The sequence below is a fragment of the Ambystoma mexicanum genome, chromosome 1q (assembly GCF_040938575.1).
Source record: "Ambystoma mexicanum isolate Mex_15411 chromosome 1q, UKY_AmexF1_1, whole genome shotgun sequence".
Taxonomy (NCBI): Eukaryota; Metazoa; Chordata; class Amphibia; order Caudata; family Ambystomatidae; genus Ambystoma; species Ambystoma mexicanum.
In genome coordinates, this window is record NC_090922.1 from 1,386,875,199 (window position 1) to 1,386,895,130 (window position 19,932).

General features: G+C 48.0%; 1 protein-coding gene across 1 annotated transcript in view; it reads left to right on the forward strand.

Annotated features, from left to right (window-relative positions):
- Positions 1-19,932, forward strand: part of STIL (STIL centriolar assembly protein) — a 327,963-nt gene that overhangs the window by 141,088 nt on the left and 166,943 nt on the right. The window contains exon 10 of the mRNA XM_069642242.1: positions 573-682. Coding sequence (XP_069498343.1) covers positions 573-682 — 110 coding nt within the window. The remainder of the gene's footprint in view (positions 1-572; positions 683-19,932) is intronic.

Genomic DNA, 19,932 nt, shown 5'->3' on the forward strand with positions numbered 1-19,932 from the left:
GCTGCCCTAACACTTGCCTACTCTGAAACAATCTCATTCCTAGCACGCATGCTCAACCTTTAATTGTTTAGAGGTGTAGCTAGGGGACAGTAACTAAGTGTTTTTATTTCTTAACATAGACTTTCTAGGTGTGAGTCTAGCTTATGTTTGTAAAAGGAAAGGAGCGATGGGTCATCTCAAATTGTGTTTTTTTGGCTTTTTAAGCTCTGAAACAACGTTGCTTTCCAATAACTAAATGTGCATATTAAGGGCTTATTGGCACGTGCGATTGGAAGCGTTACACTCATTTTGTACATTAGAAAAGCCAAATGTGGTGGAATTAACATAAAATCATTTTCTTGCATTTCTCAAAGAAATCCAGTTAATTTGGAAAATGATGCTCTTTCTTAATTGGGAACACTACGCACAACCCTTTGTAATTTAGATCTGTTTTTCATAACTGATGACGTTTTACCCTATCCCTCAATAGTAGAATACTATGATGACTTCCTTATTTCTGATGTTGTGGATTGCTTGAAAATTGTTTGTTCTTCATATGTTGTCTTTAAATGCTGTTGCCTGTTCCTTTTCAGACTGCTGATCCTTCCTACAAGCGGACAATCCAATGTGAATTGAGTGCAGCAACCCTGAATGCAGATATTGACTTTATCAACGGCATTTCTAAGGATGTTTCAATTTCATCGTAAGTGTATTACATGTGCATAGCTACTTAAAATGTATTGAACTGTTTTTAGTCATTTACATTTAATGATACTTGACTTTATCAATCATCTTAAAAAGCTATTGTACATAATAGTTATGGAAGCAAATCCACATTTAATTTGGCTGTTCGCGTTGCAGTGTGAAAGAAGTACATAGTCATAGGAAGGTTTCTTTGTGCTTGTCGGTTCACTGGTCACATGAAATTGTTACGTGGATGCTCGAGTACACTAAACGTTGAGTGAGGTACTAACTACACTTGGTGCCAGCAGGAAGTTGCAGAACACAAAAATGATTGCTGTGATACTCCCTTTCATGTCAATATTCTATAAGTGATTGCGACCTAACAGGACACATGATCTGAAAAAACTGGACTTATGAGGTTGGTATTGTAATTGCTAGAGCCGGTGGGAGACCACATTAGTAAGGTACAAAAAGCCACACTAATATATTGGCTAGCAATCTATCAGCTCTATGCTGATAATTGGTTATGGCCGGTTTCGTTCCTGTTGAGCTCTGCAGTGGTTACTGTGGTCATGAAAGTTTGGCCTACCCGCGTCCAACCTTTTTGAAACCATATTCACTCTTCACCTCAGTCGTGTCTCTGTTCAATTGTGGTTCATCCATTCCCCCACCACAGCCAGGCACCTCCGAAGACACAATGACACTTCCTCCCCATTGAGATCAAGACGGATCAGGATCTGGGTGTCGTCGGCATAAGAGTAGCACCTGACGCCGAAGTAGCGGATGAGGCACACAAGGGCCCAGATGTATATGTTAAAAAGAATCTGAGACAAGGAAGAGCCCTGTGGCACCCGGCAGGTCAGATTGCAGGGGGCTGACGAAGAGGGGGGGCATAGAGAGAGTCTGTGTACGGTTGGACAGGAACGAAGAGAACCAGGCTAGTACCTGCCCAGATATCCCTATCTGCGCAAGACGGGACAGCATGATGGGTTGGTCCACCGTGTCAAACGCAGCAGACAGATCGAACAGAATAAGGGCACCAACCCCACCTGAGTCTACTAGCCTGGCCGTATTGTCCTGTACCGAAACCAGAACACTGTGTCCCTGCCAGGCCTGAAACTGACTGAGCAGGGTCCAGGAGGGAGGAGATCTCAAGATATGTAGACAGTAGGGAAGAAAACGGGGACTCCAGAAGCTTTGTGAGAAAGTGAAGCAGAGAGATGGGACGTAAATTGGATAGAACAGAAGGGTCCAGTAATGGCTTTATTAGAAGGGAGATAACAAAAGCAGATTTAAGCTCTGGTGGGATGTATCCCGACTGACGCGAATGGTTAACGTGATTTCCACCAAGAGATTGAGGGAGATCATTTTCATGATTGATAGGGGTACTGCATCCAAAGGAGCACATGATTTTAACTTAAAAAATAGCCGTAGGCCCCATCTCCTGGGAGAAAATTTGAAAAGAGGACCATCTTGACTACCAGCCCCACACAACCCCTCTTCCGCCCCCCCCCCCCCCCATCCCACCCTCCATGCTCTGAGATTCAGGAGGATGGTTGGCGTTGGTAGTGGGCCCAATAGCCGACGGGATGTTAGTCCGGATGGTATCTTTTATCGAAAAAATACTGAGCCATTGCATCAGAGTTCGTGAGTGGGGAAGATGGTTGATCAGAGTAGCAGTAGGCATAGGATTTTATAGCAGAAAAGAGGACACTGGCGAAGAGACTAGGTATCCTTCACTGTAACACTTTTTTCCTCATCCTGCCACGTAGGATACCTGGAAACTCAACCCAGCCCCCCGACCCCCACCCCCTCTACTAACACCGGAGCAGTATACCTGACGCGTCCCGACACCTTGATCAGGCAATTACGGATCATTAAACGCACACCTGACTCCCATCACACTTCCCCACACGTATGAAAGGTGGAGTACCCTTGACCTCTAAAAATTGCTATTTTCGCGAGCCTTGGAAAGTCAGAAGCCTAAAACAAGGATCTGAAGGCTAACAGATCTACGCTGTGCATCAAAGGTATCAGGGGCGCTTGTGACGATAACTCAGTCTGGGAGGAGTGATTGCCGTCGTGGTACTGCCCTTGGCTCGTGCAAGAAAGCTGCGCCAGTAAAAGCATCACAGCCGGTGCATTCTTTATTATTTGATGGTCGTTGCTTGCTCCCATCTTGGATTTAGGTTTAGATGGGTGTTTATCACACCTCTTTGAAATACACCCTTGAACTGTCTGTTTTACTTGGATACCATGCCTTCCTTACAATAGTCTGTTTGATGTGCAGAACATGTATTATCATAATTTGAATCAAAAGAGATTTGTTTCGATCACCTGCTGTGTGCTGAACTGTAACCAATTTGGAGATGGGACACTGATGCGCTCAACTACTTTACTGTATTGCTGCTCTTTCTGCTATCCCAAGATAACATCGGCAAATGTTTAAAGTGTTATGCACCTATAGCTTGGCCTAACTGATGTAACTTTAACTTATTAGCTGTCTTTAGACTTCTCTTTAGCCAAGTGCTGGATCCCTGTAGAGAAATTCAAAGGTGCCCGTTTTGATAAACAGAGCAGCAAACTATCTGTTCCCAAAGTAATGTACATTGAGCATCCTTACAGGTTTTAATATCTATTTGCAATCTCTGTGCCTTATACACCTGGGATATTCCTCCATTCCAGCACTCCTCTCTATTCTTAGCTGTCGAACAGTCCATATCCTCCTAAAGTTATAATTTTCAAAAGCGGTTGCTTGTGCATTACAGCATGTTGAGGGAGCCCTATTGCATTATGGTGGAACAAGCAATACCATCCAAGTGCATATCTTTGATAGGTCTTGTGAGAAATGTCTGGCACAAGCCATTTCTGCCTGGTCCTAGTCCCCACAGGCTCTCTAAGAATGGAGTGTTTCTTTCATGGGAATGACCAACCTCTTGGTATTGCTGGCCCCCCCACCTTGTGGGCCTTGGCACGTAGATTGAATGACACACACGGAGCCAACGTCGGTTCCAACTTAACTTTAATCTTTCTCAGACATGAATGAAGTTCCTTCTCCCTGGCCCCTCACCTTCACCCCTCTCCCGCCCAGGCGCGCTCTCTTTTCTTCAAAGTGCTCACTCTTCATTCACCTGCAACACCTCCCCCTCACTTAGCGAGGAAGTCCAAGGTCTACATTTGCTCGATCAGTCTCTGTGGTTTCCAGAGTTTTTCTGGGGTCTTCTGCAGATTCTCGTGTTTCCCCGACTGTCTCGGTTGGCGGTCTCTCACCGTCTTCGCATTCCGGTTCCTCGGGTGGTTCCGGGTCCTCTGGGTATAGTCTCCGGAAGGAGGACACATTCCGTGTTATGTCACCCAGCTCTCCCGTAGCTGTCACCATTGGTCCTTTGATGGCAGTGTTCATGCATGGCTCTGGGCTGTAGCGGGTGTCCGTGTTCTTTGACTGTCTCTGCTGCATGAGGACAGTTTACCCTATTGCGAGTTGTTGTTCCTTACCTTTCCTCTTGCGGTCGGCCCTTCTTTCGCTTGCCTTTTTCTTCTTTGCATCTCGTTCCTGGATTTCTGCGTCTCTTGCTCGGGGTTGTGGTCCTCCCACCGGGGCAGGCGGGTCCGGGGTCTGTATCTCCTCATGAGTTCTGCTGGCGTTCGGCCTGTTGCATCATGGGGAGTGTTTCTGTATCTCCTGAGCATGTGACATATTGCTTGCGGGTGTGGCATTTGGTCCAGAAGGGCCTTTTTGTCTTGTCAGTTTACAGGTGGCCATGAATCTTTCCACCATCCTGTTGGCTTGGGGCCATAGCGGGGTGATTTGTGTGATGGTGGAAGCCTTGGTGGTCGTCTAATCTTTTGAATTCATGCCTTTGAAATGGGGGGTCCTTTATCTGTCTTTACTTTGGCGGGTATGCCCCACTCGCTGAATAGCTCTTCTATTATTGGTGCTGCATCATAGAAACATGTTGATGGTATCTGTTTGACAAATGGGAAGCGGGAGTATTCGTCAATAGCTACAAGTAAATGTCCTCCTTGGAGGGGCCTGTAAAAAAGTATTGCAACTCTGCCATGGTCTTACGGGTAGCAGTGTTAGTTGCATTGGGTTTGGGTTTGTTCTTGGTGAAGCTTTTTTGGCAGGACTCACAGTGGGCTAGGACTTCTTCCACTATTACGTCTGTGTATGGGAACCATACGTGATTCCTCATGGTTTTCTTGGTGTTTTCGATTCCTCTGTGTCCTTCGTGGGCTATTGCCACTAGTGCCTTCCGTAGGTCTTTTGGGGCCACCAGTCGGTTGCCGCTCAGTAGTATGCCTTGTTCTGTAGTCGCCAGTTCTGATTGGATTTTGGCTAGTCTGGATAGGTCTTTCTTGTCGACCTCTCCTCCTTACCCCGGCCCCGCTCTGCATATTTTGCATGGATATGTTTCCACTTTTTTCAGCTGGTGAGGCATATTGCTGCCCGTATGGTGGGGTCAGCTTTGCTTTTGGCCGCAAATTCCTCCGCTGAGATGGTGGGGGGCATAGTGTTGGCAGATAGGTATGTGATATACTCCTCGCAGACAAGTGTATCGTTGGTGTTGGAGGTCGGGTGGCATGATGGTCTGCAGGCTTGGCATCCCCACCCGGCTTATGTATGATGGTATAGTTGTATTCTTGGAGTCTTATTCCCCATCTCTCAATCCGAGGGGGCATTTTTGTTTTGAGGTTTTTGAACAGAGAGAGTAGCGCTTGATGGTCCGTGATGAGTGTGAAGCCCCTGCCGATTACGAAATGATGGAACTTTTTGCAGGCCCATACGGCTGCTAGACCCTCACGTTCTGCCTGCGAGTGGGCTTTTTCAGTAGGTTATTGGGGGGGGGGGGGGTTGGGGAGCCCTGCTGGCATATGCGATGACCGCATGCCGGGTGTTGTCCATAGGGCGGTTTGGGCCAGGATGGCGCCGAAGCCAACGGGCTGGCGTCCACAGTGATAGTGTCCCAGCTCGGGTCAAAGTAGGCCAGCTGTCTGTGATTCGCCAGACTCTTTGATAGCTTGGAAGGCTTCTTGGCATAGTTTGTCCCATGTGAAGGGCAAGTCTTTCTTGAGTAAGTGCCCGAGGGGGTCGGTGGTAGTGGCATAGTTTGGGAGGTACCTGGCACGGTACCCCGCCATTCCTAAGAAAGATCTCAGTTCAGCAACATTCGTGGGGGCATGCAGTTTGGTGATGGCCTTAATCTTTTCCGGATCAGCCATAATGCCCTTTTCTGAAAAGATGTGCCCGAAGTATCGCAGGCTGGTTTTGTTGACGTCACACTTGGGGCCGTTGAGGGTTAGGCCTGCGTCGTGCATGATTTTGCATACAGCGAGGAGCGCTTTGTCGGGTTGTTCCTGGCTTTTCCCAAAGATAATGTCGTCACTGTAATTTAGAGCATTGACCTCCGGCGATATCCGTTTCCGTATGGTTTCTTGGAAGATCGCCGCCGAGGATATTCCGAAGTTGAGGCATTTATATCTGAATGGGTGGCGAAGGTGGTGATTGGTCTGGAAGCTGGGTCTATGACAAGTTGGTGGTATCCCTGGTTTAAGTCTAGTTTGGAGACATGGGTGGCCTGGTTTAGCCTGACTAGTATATCTTCAATGATGCGTCCCGGGTGTCTCTCTTAGTATGGCTGTGTTGGGGATGGCAATAACACACAGCCACAACCGACTGTTGTCTTTAGGGACATCAACAAGAGGATACCCAGGGGTCCTTCCTCCTTCTCAATGATGTCATTTTGCAGGAGCAGGTGTAGTTCTCTGGGCACTTACGCTTGAAGATGAAATCCGACTTTGCATGGGTGTTGGGGGATAGGCGGCAATGTGCAGCAGGATGACCGAGTCCTAGAGCATTATCTCCACCATGTCGTAGTGAAGATCGATGAGTGCTAGGGCTCTGGCCGTCCGGTTGCTTAGAAGGCAGCGTCCCACTGATGGACTCTGTATGACATGAATGGCAGTGGACACTGTAAGACCTCTGTGGGACAGAGTAACTGACCCTTGGATGCTAGTGGTAGAGTCACTCCCCATTGGAAGATGTGTGCGTGATTTACATAGGGGGTAGAGGTCCGCAATTACGCAATACAGTTCTTCATTCATAATGTTGACGGTAGCCCCCTACGATGAACTGATTCTGAGTCTCTCCCATTTGCACCATTACTCTGGGAGTAAGTGTCGTCCAAGGATGTGCTGCGGAGTCTGACATACTCCCTATCATAGCCATCCTGTAGGTAAAGTGGGTATTGGTCAACTGCAATCAGTTCTTGGTGGTGAGTTATTGTACAGGTCATAGTCCAATGTAGTGGTGGCGGGTACGTCCCCTTCTTGCTTCCTGGTCGCTATGTGTCATCTGACGTAGGTGTCATCAAGAGTGGCAGCCTGCAATTCAACATGGGGTTGGTAGTTGTATAGCTCGTATTGCTTTCTGTCGGGCTCGATGTGGAGGCTCTCCAGGGCCCCGACTGTGTCCGGGCGGGTGGTGGGCGCCGTCGGTTAGGTCATCCCTCTTTCGAATGAGCGCTGGTCATAAGGCTCCTTTATAGGTTCTGGGTGCTGTCCGGGGCCTTGTGCTGGTCGGTTTGATCCTGTGTCAGGAAGCTTCTCCCTGCACATGGCCTGGAAGTGGTTTTCTTGGCCGAAGCACATACACCTTTGGCCAATCACTGGGCACGGACCTCTGTGGGGGTACTCAAACCCACATCTGTAGCATTGTTTGTCGCTCTGTGGCCGTTGTTGAGGGCCTCCTAAAGCTTGCCTTCCCGGGGGGGCCAGGATATCTTGGGTACGGTGTCGGGGATGCGATCGTGTCTCCTTTCTTGGGGTTTTCGATGGCTGCAGCTTGAACATCGACTTGTTGATGCACACGTGCCAGGTCGAGGATTTCTTGTAGCGAGAGTGGTTTCTTCAGGAGGTGCTTCCTGAATAGGAATGAGATGCACCCTTCGATGATTCGTCACTGTATTGCCTCATCATCGTTGAAATTGGCGGTCAAATTTCAGGATTTTCCTTTGTAGGCAGATAACACATTTGTCAATAGATTCATGGGCTAGTTGGGCGCATTGGTGGAATGTGCAGCGCTCGTAATCTTTACTTGGAGTTACCACTAGTTTGCTGTTCATGGCAGCGAGAAGGCGCTGGTAGGTGTTTCTTTCTTTTGCAGGTATTGTCCTTATTGAGTCTTCAACCCATTCTTCACACCTTGTCCCTGGTCATGATGCGGGTTGAGGGTAAATGGGTTGGGGCGGTTCATGAGGCTGGTGTGGGATGTGGGACCCAAGTTAGCTAGGGGTTGTGCCTGTGCGTCTGCGCCACTTGTGCCTGGTCATTCATGGTGCAAGGGTATGTGGTGGTGCCTCGTGTGGTCGTCGGGGCCCTGTTCCTTGCTCACAAGGCTTTCGATGGGGCTTGAGATGGTCTTTCCTGGTTCGCCCCACTTCTCCTCTGGCAGTCCTGGGTGGTGTTGTGCGGCCGGTTAGCTTACCGCTTTTAGTCCGGTGGTCTCAGGGTGAATGGTGCAGGCTCGGTCGTGATCCTGACACTGATGAGGTTGTTGGGGTATTCAATTTGGGGACGCGCTGTTTCTTTGTGGTGGCTTATGATGCGTGTTGGGTCACTGTATCCTCAAACTTCGTGGGTACTCTTGCGGCGTCGCTCTGTTCTGCTATCTTGCGCAGCAGAGGTGCCACTGTGGTGGTGGTTAGTGGGTGCCCCTCGCAATCTGCTTATGGTTGTCCCTCTGTGGGCTTGTGGTTTGGCAACGCTGTTGGCATGCGTGATGGGGAGCCTCAAGCGTGCCACGTGGTTCTTGTACTGTTTCTTGTGGCCTTTCTCAAGTAGGTCTGCAGGCCAGCGTGGTGGAGGGGTCTCCGATTCGCGACGGGATGTCCTTAGCGTTATGGCCTTGTCCTGCATAACAATGTTGTTGGAATATTTCTTTTTTTCTTACGCTCGCGTGAGCGTGTTTGGTGTGCAGCTCCGGTGCCCTCGACTAGCGGCAGTGGGGGAGCTGTGTCGGGCTTCTTACTGGTGCCTCCCCGTCTGGGCCGCTGCGGTCCTCTCCTCTTTGCTGGTCTCCTCTGGTCTCTGCTGGGCTGCTCTGATCTCTTACGGGCTGCTGGGCTCCCACGTTGGCCGCTCGTGGCAGTCTTCCACTGCTCTCCCGGCTCCTCCGTGTTACGTCCCGGGCAGCTGGGCTCCTCACTCCGTGTGCTCTTGCTGCGGCGCGGGCAGCTGGGCATAGCTCGAGCAGCTGGGCATAGCTCGAGCAGCTGGGCTCTTCTCCTCCTTGCTCGTTCTCGTTTCAGCGCGGGCAGCAGGATTACTCGCGTCCAGTCCACTGGATGTCTCCCTAGTCTCGCTTCATGAGTCGACGGGCCGTGGGGCACGGCTGTTCTGCCGGGGGCACAAATCAACTTCGGCCCACCTTGGTACAGCTCGGCACGGCGACCCACCTCTGCTGTAGGCAGTGTGGCCTACTCCTTCTGCTCTTCCCTGCTGTGTACATGGCCTGCCCTGCTGCACGCCGTGGGACACGATGGCCTCGTCGCCAGTTGTTGGCCCCCACCTTTGGGACTTGGCACGTAGATTCAATGACACACAGCCAACGTCGGTTCCCACTTAACTTTTTTCTTTCTCAAGCATGAAGTTCCTCCTCCCTGGCCCCTCCCCTTCCTCCCACCCAGCCGTGCTCCCCTTTCTTTAAAGGACTCGCTCTTCTTTCACCCGCAACAGGTATCGTCACACTTGCCACTCCCTGCCTTAAGGGTGCAATCGCTGCTTTGGCTTTTGAGATGTCTTTTTGCTTGCTTAGCAATAATGATGTTAAGATAGTTCTAGTTAAAGCTCCATATACCATAATGCTTAGCGCATTAATTAACCAATCTTTGCGACTTTGACATAGATGAAGGACCATACCGAGCTGGCCCGCAAAAGAACATTGAGACTAACTGATCTCTTCTTTGAAAGTTACAGCGAATGCGCTGTTAACTGGCAGATAACAAAGGAGGATGCTGCCGCGCTCCCCACTTTCCTACCAAGGATCGGCAGTGACAACTCGAGGTATTTTATCTAGCAGGCACTGCAACATGTGCATACTAATAAAGCACTTGCGAAGAATGTTTGCATAAATTCATGAATGATATTACACAAACCATGTGCCATTGAATGCCCACATTATGTACACATGATTGGGTTTGTCTCACTTGAGATACTGGGTATAGATTGGCCACATTACAATAGGAACTTCTGCACTGTTGGATTGCAACACTCTGGCAACACTACTAGGTTGATAGGGGAGGGGCCTATTGTGGCGCTTAGTTAGATTTTAAAATCTGGCAAACTAATGTTCAACTGTAAAGTACGTACGTCTGAAAAAGCTTGAGTAGAGAGCAGAACGCTTGGCGTTTTTAACCCAGATGGGTGGGTGAGTGAATATCTGTTTTATGGTTCACCATGATTGCCATTAATGTCAATCTTTTAACCTCTGTGATGCACTTTATTCAATAGACCTTTAATTACCAAGCACCATCTAAGAGTGCATGGGCATATTTGATGTTTCTTTGTTGACATGATCAGGCTTTGCCTCAGCATGTTTGAGAAACTGAGCTATACCTATAACTAAGTCTCCCTTTTCACCTATTTTATTTTTTTGGGCCGACCCGACATCAGTTTGGCGCAAGCGCAACTCCCGTCAGAAAACGTTTAAAAATAAATAGTCCACCGCCATTAAATGGCAAAGGGACAGCCATAGAAAATAATGTTCCAGAATTGTATTTATTTTATTTATTTGTAAGGCACTTTATTAGGGTGACCAGACGTCCCGGTTTTCCCGGGACAGTGAGTAAATCGCCCTCTGTCCCGGGTGTTTTTTCATTTTGCAAACCCTGTCCAGGATTTGCCAGGGTGGGAGCCTACGGTCACGCCCTCACAACCAGGCAGTGACATAGGACTACATAAGGATTTGTATTTTCGTCAGTCCTACTTCTATGTCTATGGCCCGTCTTTTTTTTTTTTTTTTTTCTTTTTGTGTAGTCTGGTCACCCTAAATGTATGTAACAGAATTGTTTCAAAGCGCCACCAGGCTAAATGGGAAGAACAGGGGAATTAAAAAGGTGGCAAGAAATAAAAAAAGATGTGTGTGTATATAATATATATTTCTCTCTTACTTGGTCTTGTGGCATTCGGCCGTGCAAGTGCATAAAGTGAAGGGGGGGTGGGAAGGGAGAGAAGAGGGGTGAACAAGTGCTGTAGGAGGGCCCAATAGGGAAGTGCTAAGGGGTGGCCCAGGATGAGAACCTCCGGCTAAGTGTTTGTAAAGGCAGCTCTCGAGGGTCATATGTGGAGGCACTAGGCAGGGGCCCGCAGGGATATGCAGTGTGGGTGGATGTGGGGAGGGGTGTGTGCTGGTAATGACTGGGAGGAAGGGCCTGAGATCCTGTGAGGTTAATGAGGATCAGGCCAGCGGCAGTGGGGCGATTAGCTAGGAAGGGAAGGCGGTAGAGAAGAACAGAGTTTTGAGAGCAGTTTTTTGGAATTTAAAGAGGTTTGGCTTAAATCTGAGAGGGGCAGGGAGGCTGTTCCAAAATTAGGCACCAGCGGCGGAGAGCCATCTGCCCCCACTCTGCTTCGAGAAGCATTTGACAGTCCGAGAGTTGGAATTAAAGGAACGTAGGGCTCTAGCAGGGGAATATTTAGGGAGGGAGAGTTGGAGATGGTGTGGTCCCAGGCACCAGAATTTCTTGTTGATGATGCAGAGGGTCTTGAATCTGATCTTTGCAGGAACCAGTGGAGATATTTTAGGGCTGGAGAGATGTGGTCCCTGGGCTTGAGGGCAAGAATGTCTTGCATCCTTATTCTCGATTTTATCTGGAGGGGGCAAAGAGAGGGAGATAAGGAGATTGAGAAAGTGGCTGTTGCCATAGTCCAGCCTGGAAAGGACCAGCCCTCTGGGGACATTGAGCTTCTGGGTTGAGGTGAGAAAAGGAAGAATGCCTCTGTGGCCGAGCTGGAAGTGGGACTTTTTAGTAAGGGCCATGATTTGAAGGGTGAAGGAAAGATCGAAGTATAAGATGACCCCAAGATTTTTGGCCTCACAAGATGGTAGGGGTTGAAGACCCAAAGAGGGAGGGCAAAGGGTAGGAGGAAAATTGGTCACCCCCCACTAAACCCCCGCCACCATATTGCCCACCCCCCGCCCCAACTAGAAGCACCTGTTGCCTGAACCCACAACAATGTAAACATGCTGTAAGAGGAATCAATTCAGCACTACAGCTAAGTTAACGCCTAGTCTAGAATACTGAATGAAAACCCTTATTGATATATCTTTATGTCCAGTTCATGCGTTCTGGATGACTACCCCTATATAACACCCCTCTCTTGGAATCCCCCTGACCCCACTGAGCCAAGAAGTAGTTCTGTTTTGCAAGTTAAAAGGTTTATTTGATAATTTAAAATATATATATATCACACTTTATAATAAATTAATAATTGAATAGCACACTTACTCTGATATGATAAAGATCAACAACGGAGAATCTGGCACTAGCACACTTCTTATAATCACTAATGAGTTGACATGAAATGGATAAGGTAGCACACTGGTAAATAGGAACAAAAGTATAATGTGGTCGAGAATGCTTTATAGGGTTCAAGGAAATGCAAGGTTGAATGAAATGCAGTATAGAAAATACTCAATATGATTTCAACAAAACAATGTAATCACTTTTCTCTGGCAATCCCCTCCCCCCCTTGATACAATGCAAGGAAATGGAAGGAAGCACACAGTTCTCAGAAATGCAATCAAATGTGATTCAGTTCATCCCAGCAAGCTTAGACTACAGAAGTTTGAAAACACAGGCCCAAATTGCTTTGATATGTGCTGGCAATGAATTAAAAAATATGCTAAAATGCTTTTAATTCCCTTTCAGAGGTTCAGGGTGAGTGGTATCTAGTTAATATTAGCTCAGGCTCACTCTTGCAATGATTCAGGGATAGTTATCAGGTTAAACGAATTTCTGGCAAGTGGAAGGCAAGCAGCAGCAGTTTTTACATGTGAAGAAATTTGCAAATCGCGGTAAAATTCGCGAATGCGCCGAGCGCTATTACAGAGGAACCACAAGGACTATCTCTAGGAAAGCCTAGGATCTCAGCTTCAAAATGAAAGTTACTGCAAGTCTCTAGCACAAACGGTTGCGGAGATATGAGCGATTTTGTGAAGGTCGTTTTTCAGATTTGAAATTTTAAAGTTCAAAAAGACAAGTGCAGCTTGCAACTAGGAAATGACAAGTGACAGCTTTACAAATGACAGGTGACAGTTAGGAGGCAGTTCTACTTAGATTAAATAGATTGAATTATATTATTTTAACTAAGAGATTGGTTCTGCACAGTTTTGCTATGTACTCACACTATATTCTTGAGTGAAATGGGCCTCATCACGGATCTGGTCAGGGTTTTAGACTGGGCTCGGGTCTCTCTCTGGGCACAGCACTGCTTTCTCTCTGGGTACAGCACTGCTTTCTCTCTGGGTACAGCACTGCTTTCTCTCTCTGGTCTGGTCTCTAGTTTGGCTTTCTGGAGGTTGATGAATTTGAAGTCTGGATCTCTGGATGTTGTATGGTCCGGCAGAGCGCGTTGCAGCAAATGGAATTGAAGGTCCCTATCTGTCCTGTCTGTCTGCTTTTATGTGTTTAGAATGTGGGTGTGTTCTAGCATCACTGACCCTACCTCTCTCTCAGCTTCTAATTGGTCAAACTTCCATTTATCATTTGATTGGGGAATGAACTGTGAGTCAGAGGGATGTCATTTTATGGCTTGCAGATAGGACACTCCTCTGTCAGATTGCACACCTTCTATATTTGATAATAAAAGACATATTTCACAGTTACACAGTTGCTTGAAATTACATATACATGGTGTGGCTGAATTTAGCCATGTCTCTGTCCCAATCTGCTGTTTCTAAGAGCTTGCATTCAGAAATGGCACATAATTGACTTTTTAACTGATTTTTCAATTTCTGACATTGACCCAACTTTACATACATGTGCGCAGGGAGTATGGACATTAACTGATGAAGTTTCAGATTTTTAACATGCATACATTTAGAGTAATATCCACTTTTCCGCTAAAACCCCCCTGAACATACCACCGGTTCTAAAAACCTCTTAAACTGTGGGCAGAAAAATCACAAGAATTATGGTATCATTTATAAAATTTTCACATGTCCGCTCTATGAATGATCCATCTTTTTAAAGTTATGTTCTGGCTCCAAAGGGGTGTGGTTTCCTCTCAGCACAAGGTAGAAATACTGGTTTATCCAGTTCTGCCAAGCCAGCTTGCTCTCACAGGCAGTGCTCCTCCCAGCTTCTGCCAAGAGGAAGCTACATTTTACGACTGCTGTAATAAAACCTTTGCCTGAGTCAAGACAGGCTTTGTTCAGAGCTCCTGTAGAGCACAGGTAATTCAATTATCAGATAGATGGCATATCCTTAGTGTGAGCAGCAAAAGGGCAGCTAGGCCTGGGAACACAGCTGTGACTCAAGTTTCACTCCTGATGGGGGTAGTTGCCAGGCAAATTGGAATCTCTTTAAGCTGTCATTTCTGTTCCCCAGTTTCTGCATTCAAATAAAACTAAACATTTTCACATATGCAGCTAGAAGGCTGATTCTAAGTTTAAAACTATGACATTTAAACAGTTACAAAGGCATGTGACACCAAACATAGGTCACTCATTTAATCTAAACATTTAGATTTTAGTGTCTTTAAATCCAGTGCAACTTAAACTGCTGACTCCATAGCTCAGCCAGTTTTGTTATAAGCATTGTTCTGGGCTCTTCATTTCCCAGATTTTGTAGGCACACAACACTCCATTCTACCAAATGTCTGCTGGTGTTCAGTGAATATTTTGCACATGTTGCAATGTTTAAAATAGACACTTTGGCTTGCCTTCAGAGGAACACAGGGTGGTTTTAAAACGCCGGCTTTTGGATAGTGGTGAGTACTGGTACTGCAACCATTTTTGGGATTTAAGAATGAATTCCCCACAATTCTAGGTTGCATTTGGCAATCAGCATTGCCATTCCCAATGGTTTCAGACTACTGTGCGGGTAGTCCAATGGTGGTTTTAGGCAGTGTCCTTCTGTGCCCATAACATCGGCAAAAATGGGTGGCAGCCTATTCTTCCTGCATTTCCCTGTGCATTTTCTGGGAAGCTCTGGCCATCATGATGTTTTCATGTCAGTACTGCACAGTTTTGAGGTAGGGCTCGGATGCATGGGTAAATACATCCCACAATGCAACAACTTGTGAAAACCTATTCAGGGTTACCTATGAGAGCAAGCAGAGGCCTGCCTGAGGCCGCCATCTATCAGATCCCAGCATGCACCACTGACCTTCCTCCCTCAATCTACTGCAAAGCATCAAGCAGCCCCCTCTTCCCCCCCCCCCCCCCCCCCCCCCCCCAGTCAGTCCACATCTTCATGTCCTAGACTGCATCCGGTTAGAATCTCTGTGTATCGTACAAGACTGGGGACAATTCTCGATCACAGCCCGATTAGGCCAATCTCTTGGTGATCCCAGGCACTGCCCATACAGGATGTGTCTTCAACCAGTCCTTAGGTTTATGAAACAAATGTACCATGCCCTTATGATCGACCTTGGGCAGAGCCGGGAAGAAAAGTGCATATTTTAATGCTGAGTGACATCAGCTTCCTCTTAAGAGTCAAAGGACTGTCTGGCCCACTGTACCTCTTTTGTGCAATCTGGGATGAAACCAATCTGATTCCAATAGTACGTGATCGAGCACGTTGCCCTTGCCATATCTAGGAGAGTCTCTATCTCTGTAATTTAAGAGATGCACAATCCGAGTGTGCTGAGGCGCTCCAGGCACCGGGAGGCCTTTTGGGACACAATGTGTACACTCAATTGAGAACAAATTCTTTTTTGGTTGTCATGAGGTCCAGCATTCAACCTTCCAGAAATGGCTCCATACTGGGCCCTTCCTCCTTCTCCAGGAGCCCAAGTATATGCAAGTTATTAAATTGGGATCTTCCCTCACTGTCCTCGGCACAGTTTTCTAGGATGTTGAGTTTCTGGGAAAAAGCTGTAAGCTGCCTTTCCATCTTCTTGCGCAAGTCTTCATTATCAGATATATGTTGCTCCGGTTCGCCCACCCGTGAGGACAAGTTACGATGGTCCTGGCGCAGAAAGGACACCTCGGAGGCTAATCCATCAATCCTTGCCTCTACCGATGGCGTTTCCTATGGCACATGTTAATGGAGTCTTTGTAACAGCCGCTAGTCGCGTGTTACGGGGCCTTGCCACACCTCCAGCAGCCACTGCATTTCAGACTGTACTGCCCTGCACAATCCAATCTTTCTCTCGGGCCTTTTACACTTATTCTGTCTCTCCCCACTTTCCTCCGAGGAACCTGTTAAGCAGAATTGCATGCAGTACCCTGTGGGACCACTACACGCAATTAGGACTACAGGTGTTAGCCAAACCAACCTTTGGTATAAGTCTGTACCACACAGTTTTTGGTAGCGAGCTGAGCAGCCAGGCTTATCTCAAGAGTGAATGTGAGCAATACAAGTAGTTACACAGAGGACTTTCAATCACAGTAGTTAAAGTAAACACTTATACTCCAGGTTTCTTGGTAAAAACACTTAGTAATTTATTACACAATCAATCATTTAGAAACCATTTCACTAGAAGAAGGCAATTTATTATAAACCAATGTACTTCAATACAAAATTCTAAGGTTCTGAGACAGTTTGAGCTCCCCTGAAATAGGGGCCAAATATAGTTCAGTTACTTAGAGAGGAGCAAAAGGCACAAGGTAAGTAAACTAGATCATATATACTTTTTAGACAGTGCAAATAGTTTTAGTTAACCAGAAAGAGTCAATTCAAGTCAATAGGCCAGGCCAAAGTCAGTGGGCTAGTGTTCTGGATAGGAAAGAGCAGTTCTGGTATCAAACGGTAAAGTCTTTGCAAAGGTTCTGAGAAGTAGTTTAGGCAAAAAAGTTATGTCTGGTCACAAGCTGATTAGGCCTGTAAGTTGGGAAAGGTTCACAAACTTTCACCGCGAGAGTGGTGTTCTGTCGGGTTGGCACAGTCCCTTTTGTATGAAGAAACTAAGGTTGCTGAAGTCATGGTTCCTGGCAGGTCCTGCAGATCTCGTTGTTCCTGAGCCTCAGTCGTGGGGATAAGAGGGAGGACATCGGGGGACTCCTGCACTGCACAGGATCGTTGAAGAAAGCAGACAAGATGGGAGTCACTTCAGTTCCAGTAGCTGTAGATTCAAGAAAACAAACTGGTGTCCCTCTCCCTGGTTAATCCTAACCAGCCTTGAGAATGGTATCCAGGTGTTTTATGAGTTGATTGGTCCCACCAACTCAAAGGAAGAAGCTGTCATTGAAAGAGCTTTTCTGTCGAAGGGAGTTTGGCAACTCGGACTTGCAGCAGGGCTTCACCGGGCAAACCAATGGTCCAGGAGTTGCAGCAGCCATCCTCTTCCAGCTCGTCTTCGGTTCTTTCGTTCTAGTGGTCGACTCTGCCTTCCAGTCCTGAAGACTCGCCTTTTAAACAGTTTTCTCCCTTTCATTTCAGCCCAGCTGTCGCTCACCCAGCAGGGTGGCTGTCCTTGCCAGACAGTCAGCTAGCTAATCACACAGAGTGCATTTGGGTCTCCTAGGAGACTAAGCACAGTGAGTTTCGGGCACCTCCCTCACTTAATGCCCACCCCAGACACTCAAACGCCACAGGCGGTCTTCAGTCCTGAAGCCTGCCAAAGGCCCACGAACAAAGGCACCAAACCTGGTTTGGCGCGCAGAGACTAACACAAAGGACCTTTCGAAAAAGAAACAGTAAAAAAATACTGGAACCCGATTAAAGAAAGGGGCTTAAGGCGCCATCTTGAAAAACATGGCTCCTGTGATTATCTACCGGTGTTCACGGTCCGGAAAAGCTCATGCCCTCCAATGGCGCACCCACCACTTGTGTCAACAATGCGGCAGGGCCAAGACCACTGTGCTGCACTATTCTGTCCTAATGCGCCAGCAGCAGCTGCAAACAAGAGGACTACCGGGCCTCCCCGGCGCGGTACAACTCCACTGCATGATGTGCTTAACTTGCCACCCGGGCCCACTGAGAGCAACGTCGGCGCTCCATTGCGTAAAGCCCATATGGGGCTCCAGGCGGTGCTGCAGCTGGCCGCAACTCTAATCTTTTTCCCTGCCTGTGGTCTGGTCTCAGACTTTAATTTGCTTTTACTGCGCTTCCCCCATAGGGCACACAGCGGGCACCGGGCAGCAATCGTTCTCCCCCGCTACTGGAGGTGCCAGGAGCCTGGTCTGCCTCTAGGTGCGTGTACTAAGGTAGCGACTCGATCCACCGGTGTTGGGCTGCCTGACTGCCCTCCACCTCTGCTACTGCACTGGCCTGGCATCCTGCAGGCCGATGCCAGAGCCGTATCGTGTCTCCTCCACGGTTGGATCTGGCGCATTCCCAGCTGCTGCATCAAGATGGCTGGTTGCCCTGGCGCACCTTTTTGACGTTGGCCGGAGCAGGGTCTTCGTGCACTGTTTTTCCCTGGTGTTGCTGGGGATTCTAGCTGGAGCCAAGTGTTTCATTACAGCATAATCAAAACAGCAATTCAGATGTAAACCTCAGGATTTCAGGTGCCCCGGCGGAGCAGCAAGGGCTCAAGTCTGCAGGAGCCAGCCGCTCGACAGTGCCCCCTCCTTGTGGAGCGAGAAGTTTATTGATTGAGGGGTGTTGTATCCCTTGGAGGACATGCCTGACTTACCTCTTGAGGAACAAAACGACGACAACCATACTGGGTACCCTGTGAACGTGCCGCCTCTGTGTCCGTCTCTATCACTTGCAGAGACTCGCCAACGGTCTCGCCGAAAAGGTTCTCTGCATCAAATGGCATGTCCATAGCGCTCCTATGCCTACGGGCCTTTGTTTAGCGCTATACAAATCTAATAGAGTGACACTCCATGTACACCCATAACCTGCTGCCTTTGACAGGGTTATTTAACCCCTGCACATTCTAGGAGAGGACTGCAAAGGCGTTACTCCGTAATCCAGTTACCATTTAGAGTGTACAAACAAATGTGCCTGCCAATACTTCCCACCTTCAAGATAGTCACGAGTGTAATCTGAAACAAAAGGTCTGCTAACACTTAACATCCCCTCAACTTCACCCTCCATCTTGCACCCCAACATGACGGTATTGAACCCACAAAAGCAAACATGAAAAATTAAGGGAGGCGACACGAGCAACAATTCAGACATGTTGATAATAGGCTACCCGACATTCACATTTCTCCAGCATGGGGTCAGGCATGGATTCACATGCTCGTGAATATTCCCCGTCGTCGGGCTGGGAATGCTCGGTAAAGAAAAAAATGAGTATAAGTGTTTTGTTTCTGATCTGTCTTTCTTAGTAGTAACCAATCACTGGTCTCTGGGTCATACTGCACCCAGCCAATGACTGCCCTCTCCCTAAGCCCCGCCCCTGGCAGCCATCCTCAGATTTTTACTGCAAGTTCAAGTGTTGGGAGTCCTCGTGCTATAGCTCTCGAGCTTTTTCTGCGTTTTGCATTTTTTCTAAGAGTTTTAGCAAATTTTTTCGGTCAATCGAGCCTCCAGCTCCACAGTTTCTACTTCCGATCAACGGGGACCCGTTTCAGAATTTTCTATGCCCCTCAAGGGCGAAGTTTCGTCGAGTTACGCTTCTTGGAGGATTCCAGAAGATCTGCGGCCTACCTCGTGGACATGGCCCAGGACAAGGGAAGCTCGACACCTGGATCCAAGCTGTTCAGGAACTGCCATGGATGTGGATTACAGAATGTTTTCAAGGAGGATGAGCATTCGAGATGTCTCTACTGCCTTCACGAAGACAAGACGCACGTGGAAAAGGACTGCATTTGGCAAGAACCTGTCGGAACGGACTATGAGGGATTGTCGGACCAGTCTAGCCAGCTGGCTGGAGAAGGGCTCAGCAGGTGAGAAGTCTGAGCGGTCTTCTAAGTCCTGTGAGGGTGCCCCGGCGACGGGGGCCCAACAGAAGGCAAAGCACCACGAGTCCGCAGGCACGGGGTGCGCCGAAGGGTCGGGCTTCTTGGCTGCCAAGCAGGGTGTTTTCTCACCGACACCATCAACCACGAGCCAACGCTCTGGCTCGGGGAAGAGAAAATCCGAGAACCCGGCTAAGCTTCTGGAGAGACCCTGGTCGATCTCGAAGGGATCAGCCGAAGGGGAG